Source organism: Panthera tigris, chromosome A1, assembly GCF_018350195.1.
Source record: "Panthera tigris isolate Pti1 chromosome A1, P.tigris_Pti1_mat1.1, whole genome shotgun sequence".
NCBI lineage: Eukaryota > Metazoa > Chordata > Mammalia > Carnivora > Felidae > Panthera > Panthera tigris.
The window spans coordinates 18,937,975-18,958,958 of record NC_056660.1 but is presented as its reverse complement, the minus strand read 5'-3'; the positions used below and the strand labels follow the sequence as shown (position 1 = coordinate 18,958,958).

Here is a 20,984-nt window from a genome sequence, read left to right as displayed (position 1 = left end):
AGAATCTGAAGCAGGCTCCAGGCTCTGAGCTGTCAGCACAGAGCATGATGCGGGGCTCGAACTCACGAACCATGAGATCATGACCTGAGCCAAAGTCGGCTGTTTAACCGACTGAGCCACCCAGGCTCTCCTCATCTAGAGTTTTAAAACTTTCTATATTTGTTTTTGTTTTTTGGCATTTGTTTCCACCTTCTCAGATTTACTCTACCAGGAAAATGGGTGTATTTTAAATTCACAAATAATATTTGATTGTTTCTTCTCAATCCCATGAAATGATAGTTTGTGGAAATAATTTTTGTCCTGGGTCCTGTGTCAACCTTGCATATTTTAGTCAAATTTTATATTAGAAAACATTTAGCTCTTTGATCATTCTTTTTCTTGCAAAATAAAAAGTATAAGGTGAGACAATCTTCTCTGAGATTATTATCCTGGGATCTTTGATCTTGGTACCCCCATCTTTAAGGAGAACAGCATCTGTTTTTAAGACCCTATAGCCTAGAACCAAGTTCACTGTATTCCCCACCGTACTACTACAATCTCAGAACTACCTGGAATCAGTGTGGAACCAAGTTCATTGTATTCCCCACTCTTCTACACTCTCAGGACCACCTGGAATCTGTTGTTTGGGGTTGCCATGGACACGGAGTTCTTATTCCAGTACTAGCTTGTTACCAGCACCAGGTAAAGACCTAAGGGTGGGAGGGTGTCTCTGGACAAAGGCATCCCATCCTCTGCCTTCTATGTTGGCTAATGTTGTCCTTCATCCTCAAAGACAGAAGAATGTCTTAGAGGGAGGGCTGAAGGTGGGGGGAAAGGGGCAGGTGGGGGTCTTTGTGGCCATAGATGGCAAGTTTTGCCTTGTGCTCAGCAGTGGGCGATTAATAAATGTTCACTTCTTCCCAGTGACCTTCCAGAAAGAACCTCCTCATCCCCAGGGAACCAGAGGTGGAGGGGATGTGAGATGGTGATGTGTGGGCAGGGATGGGGGTGTTCTAGGCCAATATAGGACCAAAAAGCAGTAACCTTGTTGCTGGCCAGGAATTGGGACAAGATTTGACTTAACGGGCTTGGTTTGGGGAAATTAAAAATTTTTTGAAAGAAAAAAGTTAAAGGCAGTATCCAGGAAAGAATACTGATAATAGGATCTTGAGTAATATTTGCTTCCACTTAGGAAAAGTTGTATTCAAGTCCCAAGATCTGAGTTCTTCTGTGCTCCACCTCCCTTCTGCTGTGGCCCCTTGAAAGCAGCCCTACCTGTAGGTAAGCAGATCTGAGGTTTGCAGGGACAGAGGATCCTTAGACACGTGGCTCTGTCTTGGTCCACATTGGTTTTCCTGGCCACCTCTGGAAAAGAACTTTGGGATCCCTACTCCCACTGTCCATGAGGTGATACCTCTTGAAGATACAGCATTTACAGGTGGCTTGCTCTCAAGCCCAAAACTCAAAATAAAAATTTATGCCCCAATTGATTTATTTATGAAAAAAGTACTTTTCAGTTTTCATTTTTTTGCTCTTTGCCAAGAATTTAGGGCCTTGTGGCACATTTCAGTCTGCCTATTTGGTAACTTGGCAATGTAATTGGCAATGTCTTATTCTCCAGTGACTTCCAGTTCCCTTGCATGCCACAAATCTGCTATGTGAAATGTTGAAGGACATATCTTTGCTTTACCACTCCTTTGATTTATGCTATGGAATGTTTCAAGATGGAAATATCATAAATCACTATGATGATGTAAATTTGGTTTGAAATTCATTTTATTTCACTTGCTGGGTCCTATGTAGCAAGCAAGCAGTCTTTAAAATGTTCTGTCTTTGAACTAAACTTAAACTTTATTGAATATTCAAAAAACTTTTTCTTCCATTCCTTGAACTAAAATAAAATACAGAATACATATTTCAGAGGAATGATAAAATTTTACAGTGTTGTAGATCTTATAAGTTGTAGATTCAAGACTTTAGAAAGGCCAATGCATACCTGGTAGGTTCTATGTGTGACTTTCTTCCTAACAGGGCAAGTATCCTATGTATTTTAAAAATCCTGAGAATAAAAGTCATATGTGGTTTTCTTTTCTTTTTTTTTTTTTTTCAGATTAATTGTAGATTGTGGTTGTCCACAAGACAATACCATGCAGAGATTAAAGAGGAACCCTTTATATCTCTGGTTCATGCATCAAAGAAATAATAAGTAAGTAATAAGATGCAAATGTTACCAAATTTTAAGCACAATTCAAGGTTAATTGAATAGGGAATATATATACACCTTCTTTCATAATGAGTGTAAACTATACATAAATGAAATTCAGCAAACTCACAACTTAAAGACACTGTTTTATGCTTACAATTTCCTATACTACTACTGCTTAGACAGTATGCCATTAACAATATGCATATGCCAGTTACAGTCACTTTAAGCTTTCCCTCTAGGACAGCTGGATGCCCTTATGGGGGATGCTCTGTCCATGGCTGGTGGGGGATGACCATTTTGATATGGTCATTGCAAGGGCTTCCATTGTCCCATTTCAATCAATACCTGAAACACTGTAAATTACCACAGGGAAGGTCACAAATTTTTATTAGCAATGAGTGGCTTATAAATCAGTATGGTGGATATTAGAAACATGACTATTCAAGATCTGTGAATTGGTTAAAATAAATAATAATTGTAACTATCTTGAAGGTTGAGGACCAACTGAAATATTTGTGAAGCATGAGGACAATACCTGGCACTTAGTAAATACCATTTAAATGTTTGTTAGATGAAACATCACTTTGTGATATTTTCTTTAATTTTCGGAAATTTATTTAAAAAAAAAAATATATATATATATTTTGTTATCTAGAGTCCAGGTGTTAGAGATCTGTTTTTATCCTTTATATCAACTGGTTTTTCTTTTGTGGTCTCTTCTGTTTTCTGGGGATTTCTCAACCTCTTCTTCCAACTCTGGATTAACTTGCTTTCGACATGTATCCAAATTACTGTTTATGCCATGAAGTGATTCTTTATTTCAACAATTTGACTTTTACATTTAAGATATCCTCTTGGGTTTTTCAATACGATTTCTTATTCTTATTTCATTTTACTAACATCTTCCCTTGTATCTTTAAGTGTATTTCTCATGTTGACTTAAAAATCTTGTTCATGAGAAAGAATGATATATGGCCTTTTGTAGCAATGTGGATGGAACTGGAGAGTGTTATGCTAAGTGAAATAAGTCACACAGAGAAAGACAGATATACCATATGTTTTCACTCTTATGTGGATCCTGAGAAACTTAACAGAAGACCATGGGGGAGGGGAAGGAAAAAAAGTTAGAGAGGGAGGGAAAACCATAAAAGACTCTTAAAAACTGAGAACAATCTGAGGGTTGATGGGGGGGTGGGAGGGAGGTGAGGGTGGGTGATGGGTATTGAGGAGGGCACTTGTTGGGATGAACACTGGGTGTTGTATGGAAACCAACTTGACAATAAATTTCATGTTAAAAGAAAATCTTGTTCAGTATATTCCAATAGTTCTGTTTCAGATGGTATATGTTGTTCAGTTTGTTGTGTCTCTTTTTCAGTCGTACTCATCAGGTATCTAACTATTTTGATTTGTGAGCTCATATTCCTTGTGGCCATTGAGCCTTCTGACTGGTAAATTGTATTAGGGAAGGACTGAAGATTTTCTTGGGAAAATCTCAATCTGTGGCTGTTGTCTCAGCAAAATTATTAATAACATATCCTTTTCACTTTCAAAAGTATCCTGGGTTGGGTGATGTTTTATATAGTAACTGTTGTTGAAAGCTAGGACCTAAGGTATGTTTTTCTCAGTAAATTTAACATGAAGGGAGGTGATAGCCTAGGGACAGAGACTCTGCATAATGGTGAAACACTGTGATCCAGGTAATTTCTCTTGTCAAGATATGCTACCTTTAAGGTCTTGGACAAAAGCAGCATTGGAGAAGGCAGACTTCTTGGTTGTTCACCTGGGACTTTTGGAGGTAAAAGGGTGGAAGAGTGAAGGCCCAAGGATTGCTCTTTAGCCCTTCCCTGTTTTCATCAGCTAACCTAATGCCAATGAAAAATTTTTTTTATCTTAGAGTGAGAGAAAGCATGTGAGTGGGGGAGAGGGATGGGGGGAGGGAGAGAGAGAGACAGAGAGAGAGAAAATCTTAAGCAGTTTCCATGCTCAGTGCAGAGCCCAACAAAGGGCTTGATCCCACAAACCTGGGATCATGACCTGAACAAAATCAAGAAATAGATGCTCAACTGACTGAACTACCCAGGTGCCATAATGCTACCCAAATTTTATCCTAACTACATCTGGGTAGTGGCTTCTGGTTTCTACTGAGAATGGCAGTTATTGTCTCCAAGCAACTCAGAGGAAAAGCAAGAAAAGAACTTAAAAGTTTCCCTCCCGCTAAGCCCCTCAAGACTGCCTGTATCAGACTTTTTCCTCCGTCTGTCCACCACAGGAGACAGCTCTGTCTTCTGGCTTCTCCCAGGGTTTCTGTTATTGTTAGTTTTTTAAATCCATACTTCAGTTTGACTTCTATAGTTTTGGGAGGAAGACTCTCCTATGGATAGGAATCCAAGATTTCCTAGGAAATTATGGAAATTTAGTACTTTGAGAATCTTGAAGTGTTTTTGAAATTTATGATTTTTTTCCATGTTGTTTGTCACATTGGTATTTTTGGTATAACATTTGGTGAAGAGGGCAGGCTGCCTAAAAACCAGTAATGTTTGTGATATGATGAACATACAGCATGATTTTATGACCTGGACAAATGTAAAGTGCATTTTCAATGTGTCTTATTTTACAGATGAGAAAATTAAATTGTAGAGAAATTAAGTTATCCAAGCCAGTGGTTTGGTGGTGAGGAGTCTTGACTTTGGATAATTTAACCAGATACCTTTTCGTAAAATGAATTGAGAGAAAAAGAAACCATTTTGAATACCTGTTTGTTTGTTTGTTTGTTTGTTTGTTTGTTTTGAGTGAGAGAGAGAGAAAGAGCATGGGGGAAAGGGGGAGAGAGAGAGGGGGAGAGAGAGAGAATCCCAAGCAGGCCCTGCACTGTCAGCACAGATCCCAATGAAGGCTCAATCTCATGGACCATGAGATTATGACCTGAGTTGAAATCAGGAGTCACTTAACCAACTAAGCCACCCAGGTGCCCCATTATTTAGGCAATTCTTGACCTACCTACTAGTTTCTTCTCTACCAAATGGTGATCAGGGACTAGTCCTTGAAACTGGAATATTTATTGTTGTGGCATTTTCTTTATCTCTGTATCCTTTCATTAGTTATTATCTGGATCTCCCTCCCCATCCTTTTGCTCAGATCATTCCTATTTCCCAAACAGATTCCAGAATATGTGAATGGTTGACAAAATGGAGAAGAAAGGAGGTTTAATCACAAAAATTATACCTCCCTTAATTCTTTCCTTCTCTTTCCAGTGGGCAGACACACACACAGCCAAGAGGCTATCTCAGAGGCCTCATTGCTGTACCCTGACAATGTTTCTGTCATTTTGTCATGTTTCCTCATGATTTTACTTTTCATGTCATAAAATTCTGTCAGGAAGAAGAAACTGATTGCTTTCCAGAATGTCTGAATTTATTTTTTGTATGTTTTTACCCTTTAGCAGAATTATGGATTCCTCTGACAACAGTGATGACCATGGGTGAGTTGACTTGACTGAACTGAGTGCCGAAAGGTATTAGCATTGGTGGCAATAAGAGGTTTCCATACGAGACTGTAAGCTTCTGTAAATAACTGTCTTTCTTTCGGGGTCTAAGTTGGGGGGATAAAAGGAAGAACATGTCAGAAGAGGGAGACTTCCTGCTCATAGTTTATGACCCTTAGTAACCAGAAGCCAGAGTTTCTTAGGATACTCTCATAATATATGTGTGTGAGACTCTGCTAGAGTAGATCAGGTAAAGAGAGGATCCTATTATTTGAGCGAGAGGTGGCAGTGGACAGGTAACTGTGGAGCTCTCAGCAGAAAAGGATGGAGCTCATAGACCTTGGTCTGTCCCCTTTCCCTCCAGAGGTTTACAATCATCTAAAGCTGGTGTTTCAGATATAAACCCATCATTATATTTGAGGAAGCCCCTGACTCAAGCTTGCAGTTATTTGAACCAAACTCAGGAACAGAAGAGACTTACATGACACACGAAGAGTAAGGATACAGTGAAGAAACTTGATAATCAGGAAATAAGCTGAAAGGCTGTATACCTACAAAATGAAGCTATATTTTGAAGTAAATTCAACCTCAGTGCAGTTTCAGGAGAACTGAATTTAGCAGTAAAGAATTGTACTTGCCTTGATATGTTAGGCTTTTTTGATTTGTTAAGCCAGAGATTTTCATTACTACTATTTAAAAAAAAACCCATTTCTAAGGAAAATGGAAATGCCAATTTCCAAATAACTAATTTACAAATAGTTACAGGGAGTCTTCAATTTGTAAGCTGGTTGAATTCTAAAAAACAAACAACAACAACAACAACAACAACAAAGCTAAGTTAAAACAGAAGTTTGGCTATGAAGCCACTGGGGTCTGATCATACACATTTTTAATTCTTTAGAGATGATCTAGATGAATTCATATCAGGAATCTCTAATGAAGCCACCAATGAAAGGTAAGGTATAATATATTGGGGGATGGTGAGAAATTCAGTCTCAGGGGTATCCATGGCAACATAGAATTTTCTGGACAGTGATCTAAAATAAAATCCGTTCTAAAAAGTTAGGGCTTTCTGTGAGTTAGGTCATGTTGACTATAAATTTTAGATTCAAGGGGTTTTTGTTGTTCAGATAAATTGATCACCTCACTGCTGCATGTAGGAAGTCTCTAATGATATTTTTTCATTCGTTGGTGTTTAAAGTAAGCTAGACCAACTTTCTAGGCACAATGATGGTGATGAAGACATTGATTTACATCAATTTCAGATGAATTAGGAAAATCAGATTGAAGTCTTGGGGGAGGGGAGCTATTGATGAATCTCTTATTTGGGGGGAGATATGGCTTGTTCTGAGCTAGGAAGAAAATGGAGAACTATGGAAAGGTATCAAAATGTGTGGGAGGGAAAGGCATACAATAATTCATATAGAAAAGTACCATGTTTAAAATTTTTTTTTCTATTTACCACACTTAAATGTTCTAGGTTGAAAATGTGAATATATCTTTTGAAATTTTATCAGTCTTTTAAAATAGAGAAATGAGGGCCACTGGTTAATCTTCAGTTATATTTCTGTCTCATTTTTGCTGGATGTATTATGATTCCCCATTTTGTGGATTTTTATCTATGAGTAATGAGACTAATAGATGTGAACATGTTTTGCAGATTAAATTTTTGCTCATTGGAATTAGTTTTGACTTGTTTCTAAGTAATCTGACTGAGAATACTTGCTATTGCTGTGATCTGAAGGCATTTTTACTGTGTACTCGAGCCAAGGAAAGAAGACATATTTAAAACCACATATGTCTGAACTGCACAAAGAGTCATGGGAGTTTTCTGGCCATGTTATTCAACCATTTAATATTGTGTCAATGTTGAAGAATGAGGAGTGCTGAAGAGGAAATTAACTGGTCACTGTTGGAATTGTTTTACTGTCTAGACAAAGATTACATGGAACATAAAGGGCCAACTAATGACTACAAATACTTGAGATTATCCACAATTTTCCCTCTAAATTCTTTTAATTCCAGTGTAAACATACAGTTACTAGTTTCAGGTATACAATATAGTGATTCAATAACTCTATCATTACTTAATGCCCATCCCGATAAGTGTACTCTTTAATCCCTTTCACCTATTTCACCTGACCCCCTCTTCCTGCCACAGGTAACCATGATTTTATTCTCTATTTAAGGGTTTCTTTTTTGGTTTGTCTCTTTTTTACTTTGTTCACTTGTTTTGCATCTTAAATCCCCCACATGAATGAAATCCTAGGGTATTTATCTTTCTCTGACTATTTCACTTTGCATTATACCCTCTAGATCAATCCATATTGTTACAAATGACAAGATTTCATCCTTTTACATGGCTGAATAATATTCCAGTGGTGGGAGGAGAAGGGAAGGGGGAGAGAGAAAAGCAGGGCTTGAGCTCTCAAACCCTGAGATCACGACCTGAGTTGAAGTCCGATGCAGTTTTCTGCCCCATTTTTAATTTGATTTTTTGTTTGGGCATGTTGAATTGTATACATTATTTACACATTTTGGATATTAACCCCCTATCGGATATATCCTAGATTGCCTTTTTGGTTTGTTGATGGTTTTTTTTGCTGTACAAAAGTTTTCTTAATTTTTATTTTATTTTTTTATTGTAGTGTAATTCCAGTAGTTTATTTTTTTCTTTTGTTTCTCTTGCCTGAGGACACATATTTCGAAAAATGTTGCTATGGCCAATGTCACAGAAATTAGTGTCTGTGTTCTCCTCTAGAACTTTGATGCTTTGATCCCTTGTGAATTTATTTTTGTGAATGGTATAAGAAAGTGGCCCAGTTTCATTCTTTTGCATGTAGCTGTCCAGTTTTCCCATCACCATTTGTTGAAGAGACTGTCTTTTCCCCATTGTATATTCTTTCCCCTTTGTCAAAGATTAATTGACTATATAATTGTGGGTTTATTTTTGGCCTCTCTGTTCTGTTGATCTGTGTGTCCATTTTTGTCTGTTGATCTATGTGTCTATATAGCTTTGCAATATAACCTGAAATCTGGAGTTGTGATATCTCAAGTTTTGTTTTTCAGGATTGCTTTGACTATTGGGGGTTATTTGTAGTTCCATACAAATTTTAGGTTTGTTTGTTCTAGTTCTGTGAAAAATGTTATTGATATTTTAATAAAGATTGCATTAAATCTGTAAATTGCTTTGGATAATATAGACATTTTTAAAAGTTTATTAAAAAATATATAGACATTTTTAACAATATGTTTTTCCTCCAAACCATGAGCGTAGAATATCTTTCATTTGTTTGTGTCCTTTTCAATTTGTTTTATCAGTGTTTTATAGTTTTCAGAGTACAGACCTTTCATCTCTTAAGTTTATTCCTAGGTATCTTATGATTTTTGGTGCAATTGTAAATGGGACTATTCTCTTAATTTCTTTCTGCTGCTTCATTAATAGTATATAGATATGAAACAGATTTCTATATATTGATTTGTATCCTGTGACTTTACTGAATTTATAAGTTCTAGTATTTTCTTGTTGGAATCTTCAGGGTTTTCTCTATATAGTATCATGTCATCTGCAAATAGGGTTTTACCTCTTCCTTACCAGTTTGGATGCCGTTTATTTCTTTTTGTTGTCTGATGGGTGTGGGTAGGACTTGCAACACTGTGTTGAATAAAAGTGGTGAGAGTGGACATCCTTGTCTTATTCTTAACCTCAGGGGAAAAAGTCTGTTTTTTACCATTGAGTATGATGTTTGCTGTGGGTTTTCATATATGGCCTTTATGATGTTGAGGTATGTTGCCTCTAAACCTACTTTGTTGAGGGTTTTTAATCATGAACAGATGCTGTACTTTGTCAAATGCTTTTTCTGCACCTATGGAAATGATCATATTGTTGTTATCCTTTCTTTTACTAATGTGATGTTTCACGTTGATCGGTTTGCAAATATTGAACCACCCTTTCATTGTGGGAATAAATCCCACTTGATTGTTGAATGATTTTTTCATGTATTGTTGGATTTGATTTGCTAGTATTTTGTTAAGGATTTTTGCATCTATGTTCATCAGAGATATTGACCTGTGGTTCTCATTTTTTGTGGTGTCTTTATCTGATTTTTGGTATCAGGGTAATGATACTGGCCTCATAGAATGAATTTGGAAGTTTTTCTTTATTTTCAGTTTTTTGGAATAGTTTGAGAAGAAGGGGTATTCAGTCTGCTTTAACTGGTAGAATTCTCCTGTGAAGCTCTCTGGTCCTGGACTTCGGTTTGTTGGGAGTTTTTTGATTGCTGATTCAATTTCATTGTTGGTAATCAGTCTGTTCAAGTTTCTATTTTTTCCTGCTTCAGTTTTGGTAGGTTATATGTTTCTAGAAATTTATCCATCTTTTGGGGGTTATCCAGTTTGTCAGCATATAATTTTTCATAATAATCTCTGACAATTGTTTGTGTTTCTATGGTGGTTATTTCTCCTCTTTCATTTGTGATTTTGTTTATTTGCGCTTCCTCTTTTTTTTTCTTTTGATTAGTCTGGCTAGAGGTTTATCAGTTTTGTTGATCTTTTCAAAGAACCAGCTCCTGGTTTCATTGATCTGTTCAATTTTTAGTTTCTATATCATTTATTTCCTCTTTTATCTTTATTATTTTCTTCTGGTTTGGGGTTTTATTTGCTCTTTTTTCTCCTAGCTCCTTTAGGTGTAATGTTAAATTGTTTGAGATTTTTCTTGCTTCTTGAGGTAGAACCATATTGCTATAAATATCCCTCTAACAATTGCTTTTGTTGCATCCGAAAATTTTGACTCATTGTATTTTCACTTCCATTGGTCTTCATGTATTTTTTTAATTTGATTTCCTCTTTGACTTCTTGGTTGACCCATTCATTATTTAGTGGCATGTTATTTAACCTCCGTGAATTTGTGCTCTTCCTAATTTTTTTCTTGTGGTTGACTTCTAGTTTCATAGTGTTGTGGTCAGAAAAGATGCATGCCATGACTTCGGTATTTTCTAATTTGTTGACTAGTTTTGTGGCCTAATATGTGGTTTATCCTGGAGAATGTTTCATGTGCACCTGAAAAGAATATGTATTCTGCTGTTTTAGGATGGGATATTCTGAATATATCTGTTAAATCCATCTGGTACAGTATGTCGTTCAAAGCCACTGTTTCCTCATTAATTTTTTTGATTGGATGATTTGTCCATTGATATAAGTGGGTGTTAAAGTCCCTTACTATTGTTATATTAGTATCAATTGGTTCCTCTTTGTTCGCTATTAACTATTTTATATATTTGGATGCTTTCATGTTTGGCACATAAATATTTACAATTGTTATATTTTCTCTTTAGACTGTTCCTGTTATGATTATGTAGTGTCCTTCTTTGTCTCTTGTTACAGTCTGTGTTTTAAAGTCTATTTCTTCCAAGACTGTCTCTTCAACAAATGGTGTTGGGAAAATTCGACAGCATCATGCAAAAGAATGAAAATGGACCACTTTCTTACACCATTCACAAAAAATAAATTCAAAATGGATTAAGGACCTAGATGTGAGACCTGAAACATATAAAAGTCCTAGAAGAGAATACAGGTAGTAACTTAATTAACATTAGCCATAGCAACATTTTTCTAGATATGTCTCCTGAGGCAAGGGAAACAAAAACAAAAATTCACTGTGGGAATATATCAAAATAGAAAGCTTCTGCACAGCAAAGGAAACAATCAACAAAACTAAAAGGCAGCCTATGGAATGGAAGAAGATATTTGCAAATGATATATGTGATAAAGGGTTAGTCTCCAAAATATATAAATAACTGATACAACTCAACACCCAAAAAACAATCCAATTGAAAAATGGTCAGGAGTGCCTGAGTGGCTCAGTATGTTAAGCATCCAACTCTTGATTTTGGCTCAGGTCATGATCTCCTGGTTTGTGAGATTGAGCTCTGTGTTGGGCTCTGTGCTGATGGTGGAGTCTGCTTGGGATTCTCTCTGCCTCTCCCCTGCTTGCTCTTGCCTTTTGTCCCTCTCTCAAAATAAATAAACATTTAAAAAAACAAAAAGGTAGAAGACAGGAATCGTAATTTTCCAAAAAAGACCTATAGATGGCCAGCAGACATATGAAAAGATGCTCAACATTATTCAGCAGGAAAATGCAAATCAGCACCATGATGAGATACCACCTCACACCTATCAGAGTGGCTAAAATCAACAACACAAGAAACAATCAGGTGTTGGTAAGGATGTAGAGAAAGGGGAACTTTCTTGCATGGTAGATGGGAATGCATACTAGTGCAGCCACTCTGGAAAACAGTATGGAGGTTCTGCAAAAGGTATAACTACCATATGATCCAGCAATTGCACTACTGGGTATTTACCCAAAGAATACAAAAATACTAATTGAAAGAGATACATGCATCCTGATATTTATAGCAACATTATTTATAATAGCCAAGATATGGAAGCAGCCCAGCTATCCATAAATTGATGAATGGATAAAGAGTGTGTGTGTGTGTGTGTGTGTGTGTGTGTGTGTGTGTGTGTGGTGTTGGAATATTACTTGGCCATCAAAAAGAATGCAATCTTGCCATTTGTAACAACATGGAAGGAGCTAGAGAGTATTATGCTAAGTGAGATAAGTCAGTTAGAGAAAGATAAATACCATATGATCTCACTCATATATGGAATTTAAGAAACAAAACAAACGAGCAAAGGGGGGAAAAAGAGAAGCAAGCCAAGAAACAGACTCTTCACAGAACAAACTGATGGTTACCAGATGGGAGGTGGGGGTGGGTGGGTTAAATAGGTAGTGGGGATTAAGGAGTGCATTTTTAAACAAAAATTTTTTGTTTATTTTTTTTGAGAGACAGAGCATAAGCAGGGTAGGGGCAGAGAGAGAGGGAGACACAGACGCTGAAGCAGGCTCCAGGCTCTGAGCTGTCAGCACAGATGCCGGTGTGGGGCTCAAACTCATGAATCTTGAGATCATGACCTGAGCCAGAGTCGGCCACTTAACCAACAGAGCCACCCAGGCATCCCAGGGTGCAATCGTTTTGATAAACAGCAGGTGATGTATGGGCTGAATCACTATATTGGACTCCTGAGTCTAGTATTATACTGCATGTTAACTAACGAATTTAAATAAAAACTTATATAGGAAAAAATACTTTTTTTAAGTATTGCTACCCCTTTCTTTTGACATCCATTTACATGATAAATGTTTCTCCCCACTCACATTCAATCTGCAGATGTCTTTAGGTCTGAAATGGTGTCTGACAGGCAGATGGGTCTTGTTTTAATCTACTCTGTCACCCTATCTCTTTTGGAGTGTTTGGCCATTTACTTTCCAAGTAATTATTGATATGTATTTATTGCCATTTTCTTACTTGTTTTGTGGTTGTTTTTGTGATTTTTTTTTTAAAAAAATCTTTTCTTCCCCTGCTCTCTTTCCTGCTTTTGTGTCTTTCTTTAGTGATATACTCAGACTACTTTCTCTTTATTCTTTGCATAGCTATAACTGGTTTTTAAATGTTTTAATTTTTTAACTTATTTAAATTCAAGTTAGTTAACATAGTGCAATATTGGTTTCAGGAGTAGAATTTAGTGATTCATCACTTCCATATAACACCCAGTGTTCATCCCAACAAGTGCCCTCCTTAATGCCCATCACCCATTTAGCCCATCCTCCCACCTACCTCCCCTCTAGCAACCCTCAGTTCTCTGTATTTAAGAGTCTCTTATGGCTGGTTTACCTCTGTTTTTATCTTCTTTTTCCTTCCCTTCCCCTATGTTCATCTGTTTTGTTTCTTAAATTCCACATATGAGTGAAATCATGATACTTGTGTTCTCTCTGACTTATTTCACTTAGCATAATACACTCTAGTTCCAGCCACATTGTTGCAAATGGCAAGACTGCATTCTATTTGATCACTGAGTAGTATTCCATTATATACACACGCACACCATGTCTTCTTCATCAGTTGATGGACATTTGGGCTCTTTCCATAATTTGGCTGTTGTTGATAGTGCTGCTATAAACATGGGGATGCACATGCCCCTTGGAATCAGCATTTGTATGTGTGTTTATCATTAGGTTTCTATATATCCTCTTCTGCAATATTGTAATCTATTTTAAGTTGATGGTTGCTCAAGTTTGAACCCGTTCTTTATTCCTCCCCTAGCCCCCCACCATTTTAGGAATATGGTGTCATATTTTACATTCTATTTTGTGAATCCCTCGCCTGGTTTTTACAGATATGCTCATATTTACTGCTTTTGTGTTTCCTACTTTTTATACTTTCACTTACAGTCTTTCCTTTGCTTTCAAAGTGTCTCCTTTAATATTTCTTGTAGAGGTACTTTAGTTTTTGTCTGAGAAAATCTTTATCTGTTCTTCTATCCTGAATGATAGCCTTGCTGGATAAAGAATTCTTGGCTGCACATTTTTCCCTTTCAGGACTTTGAATATATCATGCCAATCTCTTCTGGTCTGCAAAGTTTCTGCTAAAAAATCAGCTGATAGCCTTATGGAATTTTCCTTGTATGTAACTGTCTTCTTTTGCTGCGTTTAAACTTCTCTCTTTATCACTACTTTTTGCCATGAAATGACTATGTGTCTTGGTGTGTAGCTCCTTGGGTTGATTTTGTTGGGGCTCTCTGTGTCGTCTTTATCTGGATTTCTGTTTCCTTTCCCAGGTTAGGGAAGTATTCAGCTATTTACTCAAATTTTCTCCCTCTTTCTTTTTCCTTCTGGGATCCCTATAATGTGGATGTTGTTATGCTTGATGGTGTTTCTGGGTTCTCTTAATATATTCTCGTTTCTTATTATTGTTTTTTTTTTTTTCCTCTCTCATGTTCAGCTTGACTATTTTCTATTACTTTGTCCTCCAGGTTGCTGATGGATTCTTCTCCTTCCTCTAATCTATTTATTCCCTCTAGGGTATTTTTAATATCAGTTGAGTTCTTTAACCCTGATTGGTTCTGTTTTATGTTTTCTATCCCTTTATTGAGGGTCTCACTGAGGTCTTTCACTCCTTTCTCAAGTCCAGTGAATATCTTCATGACCATGACTTTAAATTCTCTATCAGGCATGTTACTTATCTCTTTTTCATTTATCTCTCTGGCTGTGATTTTGTCTTCTTCTTTGTTTGGGGACCTATTCCTTTGTCTCCTCATTTTGTCTGTCTGTGTCTGTTTCTATGTGCTTGGCAATTGAGCTGTGTCCCCTGCTCTTGAAAGTAGTGGCCCTATGAAGAGGTCCTTTAGTGCCCTGAAATGCAATGTCCCCTTTTCATCAGAATCTGTTGTTTCAGGGGTGCCTCCTAGGTGTGTTGTGTATACTCTACTATTGTGACTTCAGTCCAGATGTCTGCAGTGACTCTTTGCCTTTTGCGGGCAGGGTTTGTTGCCTATGTTCTTAGTGGGCCAGTCTGGGGCCACCTTAGGCTTGAGTTCAGTCATACCAGGCATTTGCCAGAGATGCAGTAGCACCAAGTTGCAGGATGCTCTCCCAGTGTTATTCCCTGAGCTGCTTTCTTGGGGGGGCAGAGCTTGAAGTCAGACCAGATGTCTGCCTGCAGCCTAACGCTGTGACCGCAGTCTGACGGTATGTGTGTTTGGTTTTCTTCCCCTTTATTCAGGGCAGTAGTTGCTTTGGGAAGGTGCTGGCCCCTGCTGGGGCTGCTTTCTCACTCTCCCATCCTCTTTGGATGGACGCCTGCCCAGGGCATGCTGGATGAAGTGTGTCTGCAGGAAAACATAGGGACGTGTTATATAGTGCCAGCAAAGTATGTGGTTTTCACCTGTGGTAGGGGAACTTCTGGAAAACTCTTGGTGAGGCTAGGGTGGAGGGGGCAGGTCCACAAGAGTGTGGTGTAGAGTGCACAGCTGGGTATAGAGTGTTTGCACTGTGCTGGTTTCTGCAGCTGTCCATATATCCATATAGCTAGGTTGGGGAGTAGGGGATGATACGGTACCTGCCAATTCTTTTGTTCTCCTAAAGATCCCCACCCCCTCCAACACAAGCTCTGATATTAGCAAACAAATGTCCTTCCTGTATTCCTTAGGTGTTTTTCAAACTGCTGCTTCTATGCTGTACCTCAGTCAGGCTGTTTGTTACACTGTCTCTTTAAGGGTGAGGATTCAGGTTCCTATAGCCTTCCACCTCTCTCAGAGCTAAGCCTGCTGGTTTTTAAAGTTTCAGGTGTTAAGCCCCACTGATTATAAAAATTCAAAAGTTAGTCTCCTCTGGTTTTCAAAGCCAAATGTTATGGGGATTGGTCTTCCCAGTGCAGGTCCCCCATGCCTTGGGTGCCTGGTATGAGGTCTGCTCCTCTCCCTTCGTGACCATGATGTCCTTCCCTCCTAGGGACAGTCTTGTAGGTCACTTTGACTTCCAACCACGTTTCTGCCCTTTTCTATATGGCCTCTTCTCTCCATTTAGCTGTGAAGAGTTTGTTCTTCCAGTCTTCAGGTTGTTTTCTGGGTTATGTATACTGATGTGGGTGTTATTTAGGTTTATCTGTGAGACATGGTGAGCCTAGAATCCCCCTACTCCACCATCTTCCTTGGAAATCCATGATTTTTCATTTTCATGACTTCTTTCATCATGGGTCTTCAATGGAGAGTTTACTCTGCCACTTAAGGGTCCTGGAGTATGTCACATGAATTTTATGGACTGGGGTAGTGACAGAAATGAGCATTTATTGAATATGTACTCTATGTCAGGCAGTTTGCCTAGCCAGCTCTATTTATTTAGATATTTGATATGTCCCTGGAACAAAGTCTCTTGCTAGGTAGTATCTATAAACCTGTTCTCCTTATGCAGAAACTGGATTTCTAAGAAAATATTAGTAAGTATTCTAAACCAATTTTTAATATAGCCAAAATTGTACTTAATGAAAATATTTAGGAAAATGATGCCAAAAATAAAAGTATAGCTCATCACATAGTGATACACTGGTACATACTTTAAATAAATCAAGGAAGGAAGGAAGCCAGTAACCACAGCACACAGTGGGATTACAAGAACACAGGAAGTATTCTGGTGTATTGTAAGAGGTACAGAGCTAAACTGATGCAACTGTGTCTGATTGAAACCGGTAAGGATGTGGAATTCAGTTTGAATTTTTCTTCATCTAGTTTCCCATGGGCAGAATCTCAGTCTTGGGAATCTCTCCTTAGTTGGCCTAGTTGCTCCCTCCCTTAGGGACATCTGAATAGTTTGGCCAACAAGAAGCCTACAGATGACCTGGTCTCAGTTCAGATTCCTCATTATAGGACCCTGGGTGGTACGTAGGTCTCCGTATCATGGTTAGTTTCCATCTGTTTCCTTAATCACCAAATTATCCGTTTTCTCCAAAACGTATTTCCAGAAAATAACTTGGCATTCCTTTTTTTGATGATATGAGAATAGGCAGTGGATGTGTTACATGTCTACATATTAGCTACACTTATTCTGCAATGGGATTGAAAATTCAGATAGATTGAGCAAGGCAAGCATTTTCTGCTTCTCACCCAACTCCAAATAAAATAGATTTGGGGGTGGTTTTCTTTGTGTTTTTTTAATATTACAAAAGTTTACTATATAGGGAAAGGAGGTATTTGCAGTACTCCCTGTGAGAAACACTGATGATTTTGACTTAAGGGATGGTCTTGGATTTGTAATAAGAGCTGGTATTGATGCTTGGAAAGTCCCTAAACCTCTTCAAACTTGTTTCTTCATCTGTAAACTGGTGGTAATTCTATTGGAGGTTTCTATCTAACTGAGATTTGTATAATAAAAAATTAACGGTAAAAGTGGAAAAAATGTTGGTGAGAGTGCTTCGAAAACTCTGAAGCACCGTAATTAAGTTTTATGCTAATATTCAAAAAGTGGGGGGTAAGGATAAATAGGAGAAGCACACAGGATTTTGAGGGCAGTGAAAATACTCTGTATGATATTATAATGATGGATCCATGTCATTATACATTTGTCCATACCTATAGGATGTACAGCCTCAAAAGTGAACCAGAAATTATGGACATTGATTATAATATGTCGGTGGATAACAAATGTACTATTCTGGTGGACGATGTTGCTAATAGAGTAGGCAATGCACATGTGGGGATGGGGCATATGGGAAATCTCTGTATCATCCTCTTAATTTTGCTGTTAAGATAAACATGTTTTAAAAGTAAGTCTTTAAAAACTAACAAAACACAACTATCTCCTAATGTGGGTGCCACCTGCATCCTGAACTGGGATCACAGGGGTTGTTTCTTCTTTGCTCTGGCAGATCTGGAGCCATGAAGCACTCAGAAAACTGTCGAATGAATGTGCTATAAAGCACTACAACTTTGTATTTTAAAATTGCCAGGCAACATTATCTTCTAAGATCCCTCTGAAAGGAGAACCAGGCAATACCATATCTATCAGAAGCTACTTTTTGCCTGTTTTAGATAAGTGCAATGGTGCTCTTAAAAATAAAACAACCAAAAGAACACAAGTTCATTATAGCAAAATCAGAAAATATAAGCAATAAGTCCATCCACAGATAGTCATTCTTAATCTGATACATACCCTTCTAGTTTTTTAGGTATATGCATTTTTTGTTTCTAGGTACTAAATCACACATTCTTTTAAAATATTTTTAACATTTTATTTATTTTTGAGAGCGGGGGGTGGAGGAGTAGAGGGAATGGAGATACAGGCTCCAGGCTCTGAGCTGTCAGCACAGAGCCCAACACAGGGCTCAAACCCACCAGCAGTGAGATTATGACCTGAGCCCAATTCGGACTCTCACCTGAGTCACCCAGGTGCCCCAATCACACATTTTTTAAAAAATAACTTTATTACTTAATGACATATCATGAATATATTTCCTAGTTAATAAAACTACATATGCATTTAAAACCTTTTTCCACCTTTATGAAGGTATAATTGACAAAAATATAAGATATTTAAAATGTACAAAATGATGATCTGCTATACATTGTGAAAGGATTATTCCTAGCCATCACCTCACATATTTACTTTATGTGTGAGATCATTTAACTTCTACTGTTAGCAAATTTTGATTATACAATATAGTGTTATCAACTATAGTCACCAATTATACATTAGGTCCTCACACCCTAATTCATCTTACTTGCAAACGTGATGGGTGTGCACAAAGAGACAATGAATCTGTGAACATTAACTCATGGGCAGGAGGGAAGGGGGTGTTGAAGAGAGACGGTGTTAGGGGTTTGGGTCAATATAAACCAAAATCCTGGCCCCGCCGGGCAGTTGGATGATAACTGCAAACAGGAGGCTCCAGGTTTGTTTATCTTAGCCAGCCCAGGGGATAAGACAGAGAACATGCTGCCTCAGGGTTAACAAGGCACCTTTCTTTTGCTAATTACCTCTCTCTGGGCAGCTGTCTATAGCCCTATTTACCTGTTTCCCTAATTTGGTCCTTCCTTCCAGTGAAAGCAGCTTTCTGCTACAGTACTAAATTGCCAGACATTCTTGCCCTGAATACCTAATACCTTTGCACAGGGGCCTTTGCCCCTCCCTGTCTATCCTGGGGGACTTGGCCCTGCCCCCTCTATACTTATTTACCTGATCTCGTTTACTCAAACTTGGGTGTGAGCATCCTATGTCTTTGTAATTCTTTTTGCCTCGTTACTCCGGGTTCATCCATGTCATTACAAATGGTGAAAATTCCTTTAAGGTTGAGTATTGCCCCATTTTTATTTATGTATATACCACATTTTCTTTGTCCATTGTGTATCAGTGAAGAGTTAAGCTTTCATATCTTGGCTATTTTGAATAATGTTTCAATGAACATGGAAGTACGTATAATTGTGTGAGATAATAATTTCATTTCCTTTGGAGGTATATCCAGAAGTGAGATTACTGGATCATATTGTAGTTTTATTTTTATTTTTTTGAGGAACCCCCATACTGCTTTCCATAGTGGTTGTACCAGTTTACATTCCACCAACAGTAAAAAGGTTTCTTCTTCTCTGTATCCTCACCAGCATTTGTTATCTCTAGTCTTCTTGATAAACAGGTATGATGTGATCTCATTGTGGTTTTGATTTGCATTTCCTTTATGATGATTAATTATGCTGAACACCTTTTTATGTACCTGTTGTCCATTTGTAGGTCTTTGAATAAATGTTTATTTCAGTCTTTTGCCTATTTAAAATTTTTTTTTAATATTTATTTTTGAGAGAAAGACAGAATGTGAGCGGGGGAGGGGCAGAGGGAGAGGGAGACACAGAATCTGAAGCAGGCTCCAGGCACAGAGCCTGACGCGGGGCTCGAACCCATGAACTACAAGATCATGACCTGAGCCGAAGTCAGATGCTTAACCGACTGAGCCACCCAGGCACCCCTTGCCTATTTTTTAATTAGGTTATTTGGGTTTTTCCTATTGAGTTGAATGAGTCCCTTGAATGTTTTGGATATAAACCTTTTATGTGTTATGTGGTTTGCAAGTATTTTCTTCTATTGCATGGGTTGCATTTTCATTTTCTTGATGGTTTTCTTTGCTGCACAGAAGTTTTTTAGTTTGATGTAGTTCCACTTGTTTGGTTTTGCTTTTGTTGTCTTTGTTTTTAGTGTCATCTAAAAACTTACTGCCAGGACCAATGTCAAGGTGCTTACTTCCTATGTTTTCTTCTAGGAGTTTTATGGTTTCAGGTATTCAAGTCTTTAATCTATTTTGAGTTGAGTTATGTGTATAGCATAAGATAGGGGGTCCAGTTTCATTCATTTACACGTGGCTATAGTTTTCTCAACACAAGTTTTTGTGGCTCCTTTCCTGAAATTTGACTATATATAAAAAGTTTATCTTTGGGCTCTCTATTCTGTTCCATTGATCTATGTGTTTTTTATGCCAACACCATACTGTTTTGATTACCCTAGCTTTGTAAAATTGTTTGAAATCAGGAATGACTTCTTCAACTTTGTTCTTTTCCCCTCAAGATTGTTTTGGCTGTTTGGAGTCTTTAGTTCTGTGCAAATTTTTGGATTTTTTTTTTCTATTTCTGTGAAAAATGCTGTCAGAATTTTGACAGATTGAATTGAATCTGTAGATTGCTTTGAGTAGTGTAGACTTTTTAACAGTGTTAATCATTCCAATCCATGGACATGGGATATCTTTTTTTTTAATAAAAATTTTTTAATATATATAATTTATTGTCAAGTTAGCTAACGGTGTATACCGTGTGCTCTTGGTTTGGGGGTATATTCCCATGATTCATCACTTACATACAATGCCCAGTGCTCATCCCAACAAGTGCACTCCTCAATGCCTATCACCCATTCCCTCCCCGCCACCATCAACCTTCAGTTTGTTCTCTGTA

The 20,984-nt window shown here is 37.7% G+C and overlaps 1 protein-coding gene across 8 annotated transcripts in view; it reads left to right on the top strand.

Moving 5' to 3' along the window:
• Nucleotides 1-630: 630 nt before the first annotated feature.
• LOC102955006 (phosphatidylinositol 3,4,5-trisphosphate 3-phosphatase TPTE2) overlaps nt 631-20,984 on the top strand; it is a 161,783-nt gene continuing 141,429 nt past the window's right edge. For 5 of the 8 annotated variants that reach the window (XR_006209651.1, XM_042961318.1, XM_007097693.3 and 2 more), the window contains exons 1-5: nt 853-945; nt 1,172-1,260; nt 2,090-2,185; nt 5,625-5,663; nt 6,568-6,621. Coding sequence is in view for 7 of the 8 variants with exons in the window: in XM_042961318.1 (XP_042817252.1) it covers nt 2,127-2,185; nt 5,625-5,663; nt 6,568-6,621 (152 nt within the window). In the remaining variant the exon portion in view is untranslated. Of the gene's footprint in view, nt 682-852; nt 946-1,171; nt 1,261-2,089; nt 2,186-5,624; nt 5,664-6,567; nt 6,622-20,984 lie in introns of those variants that run through there. The other 3 variants (XM_042961163.1, XM_042961104.1, XM_042961317.1) reach the window with 3 other exon arrangements.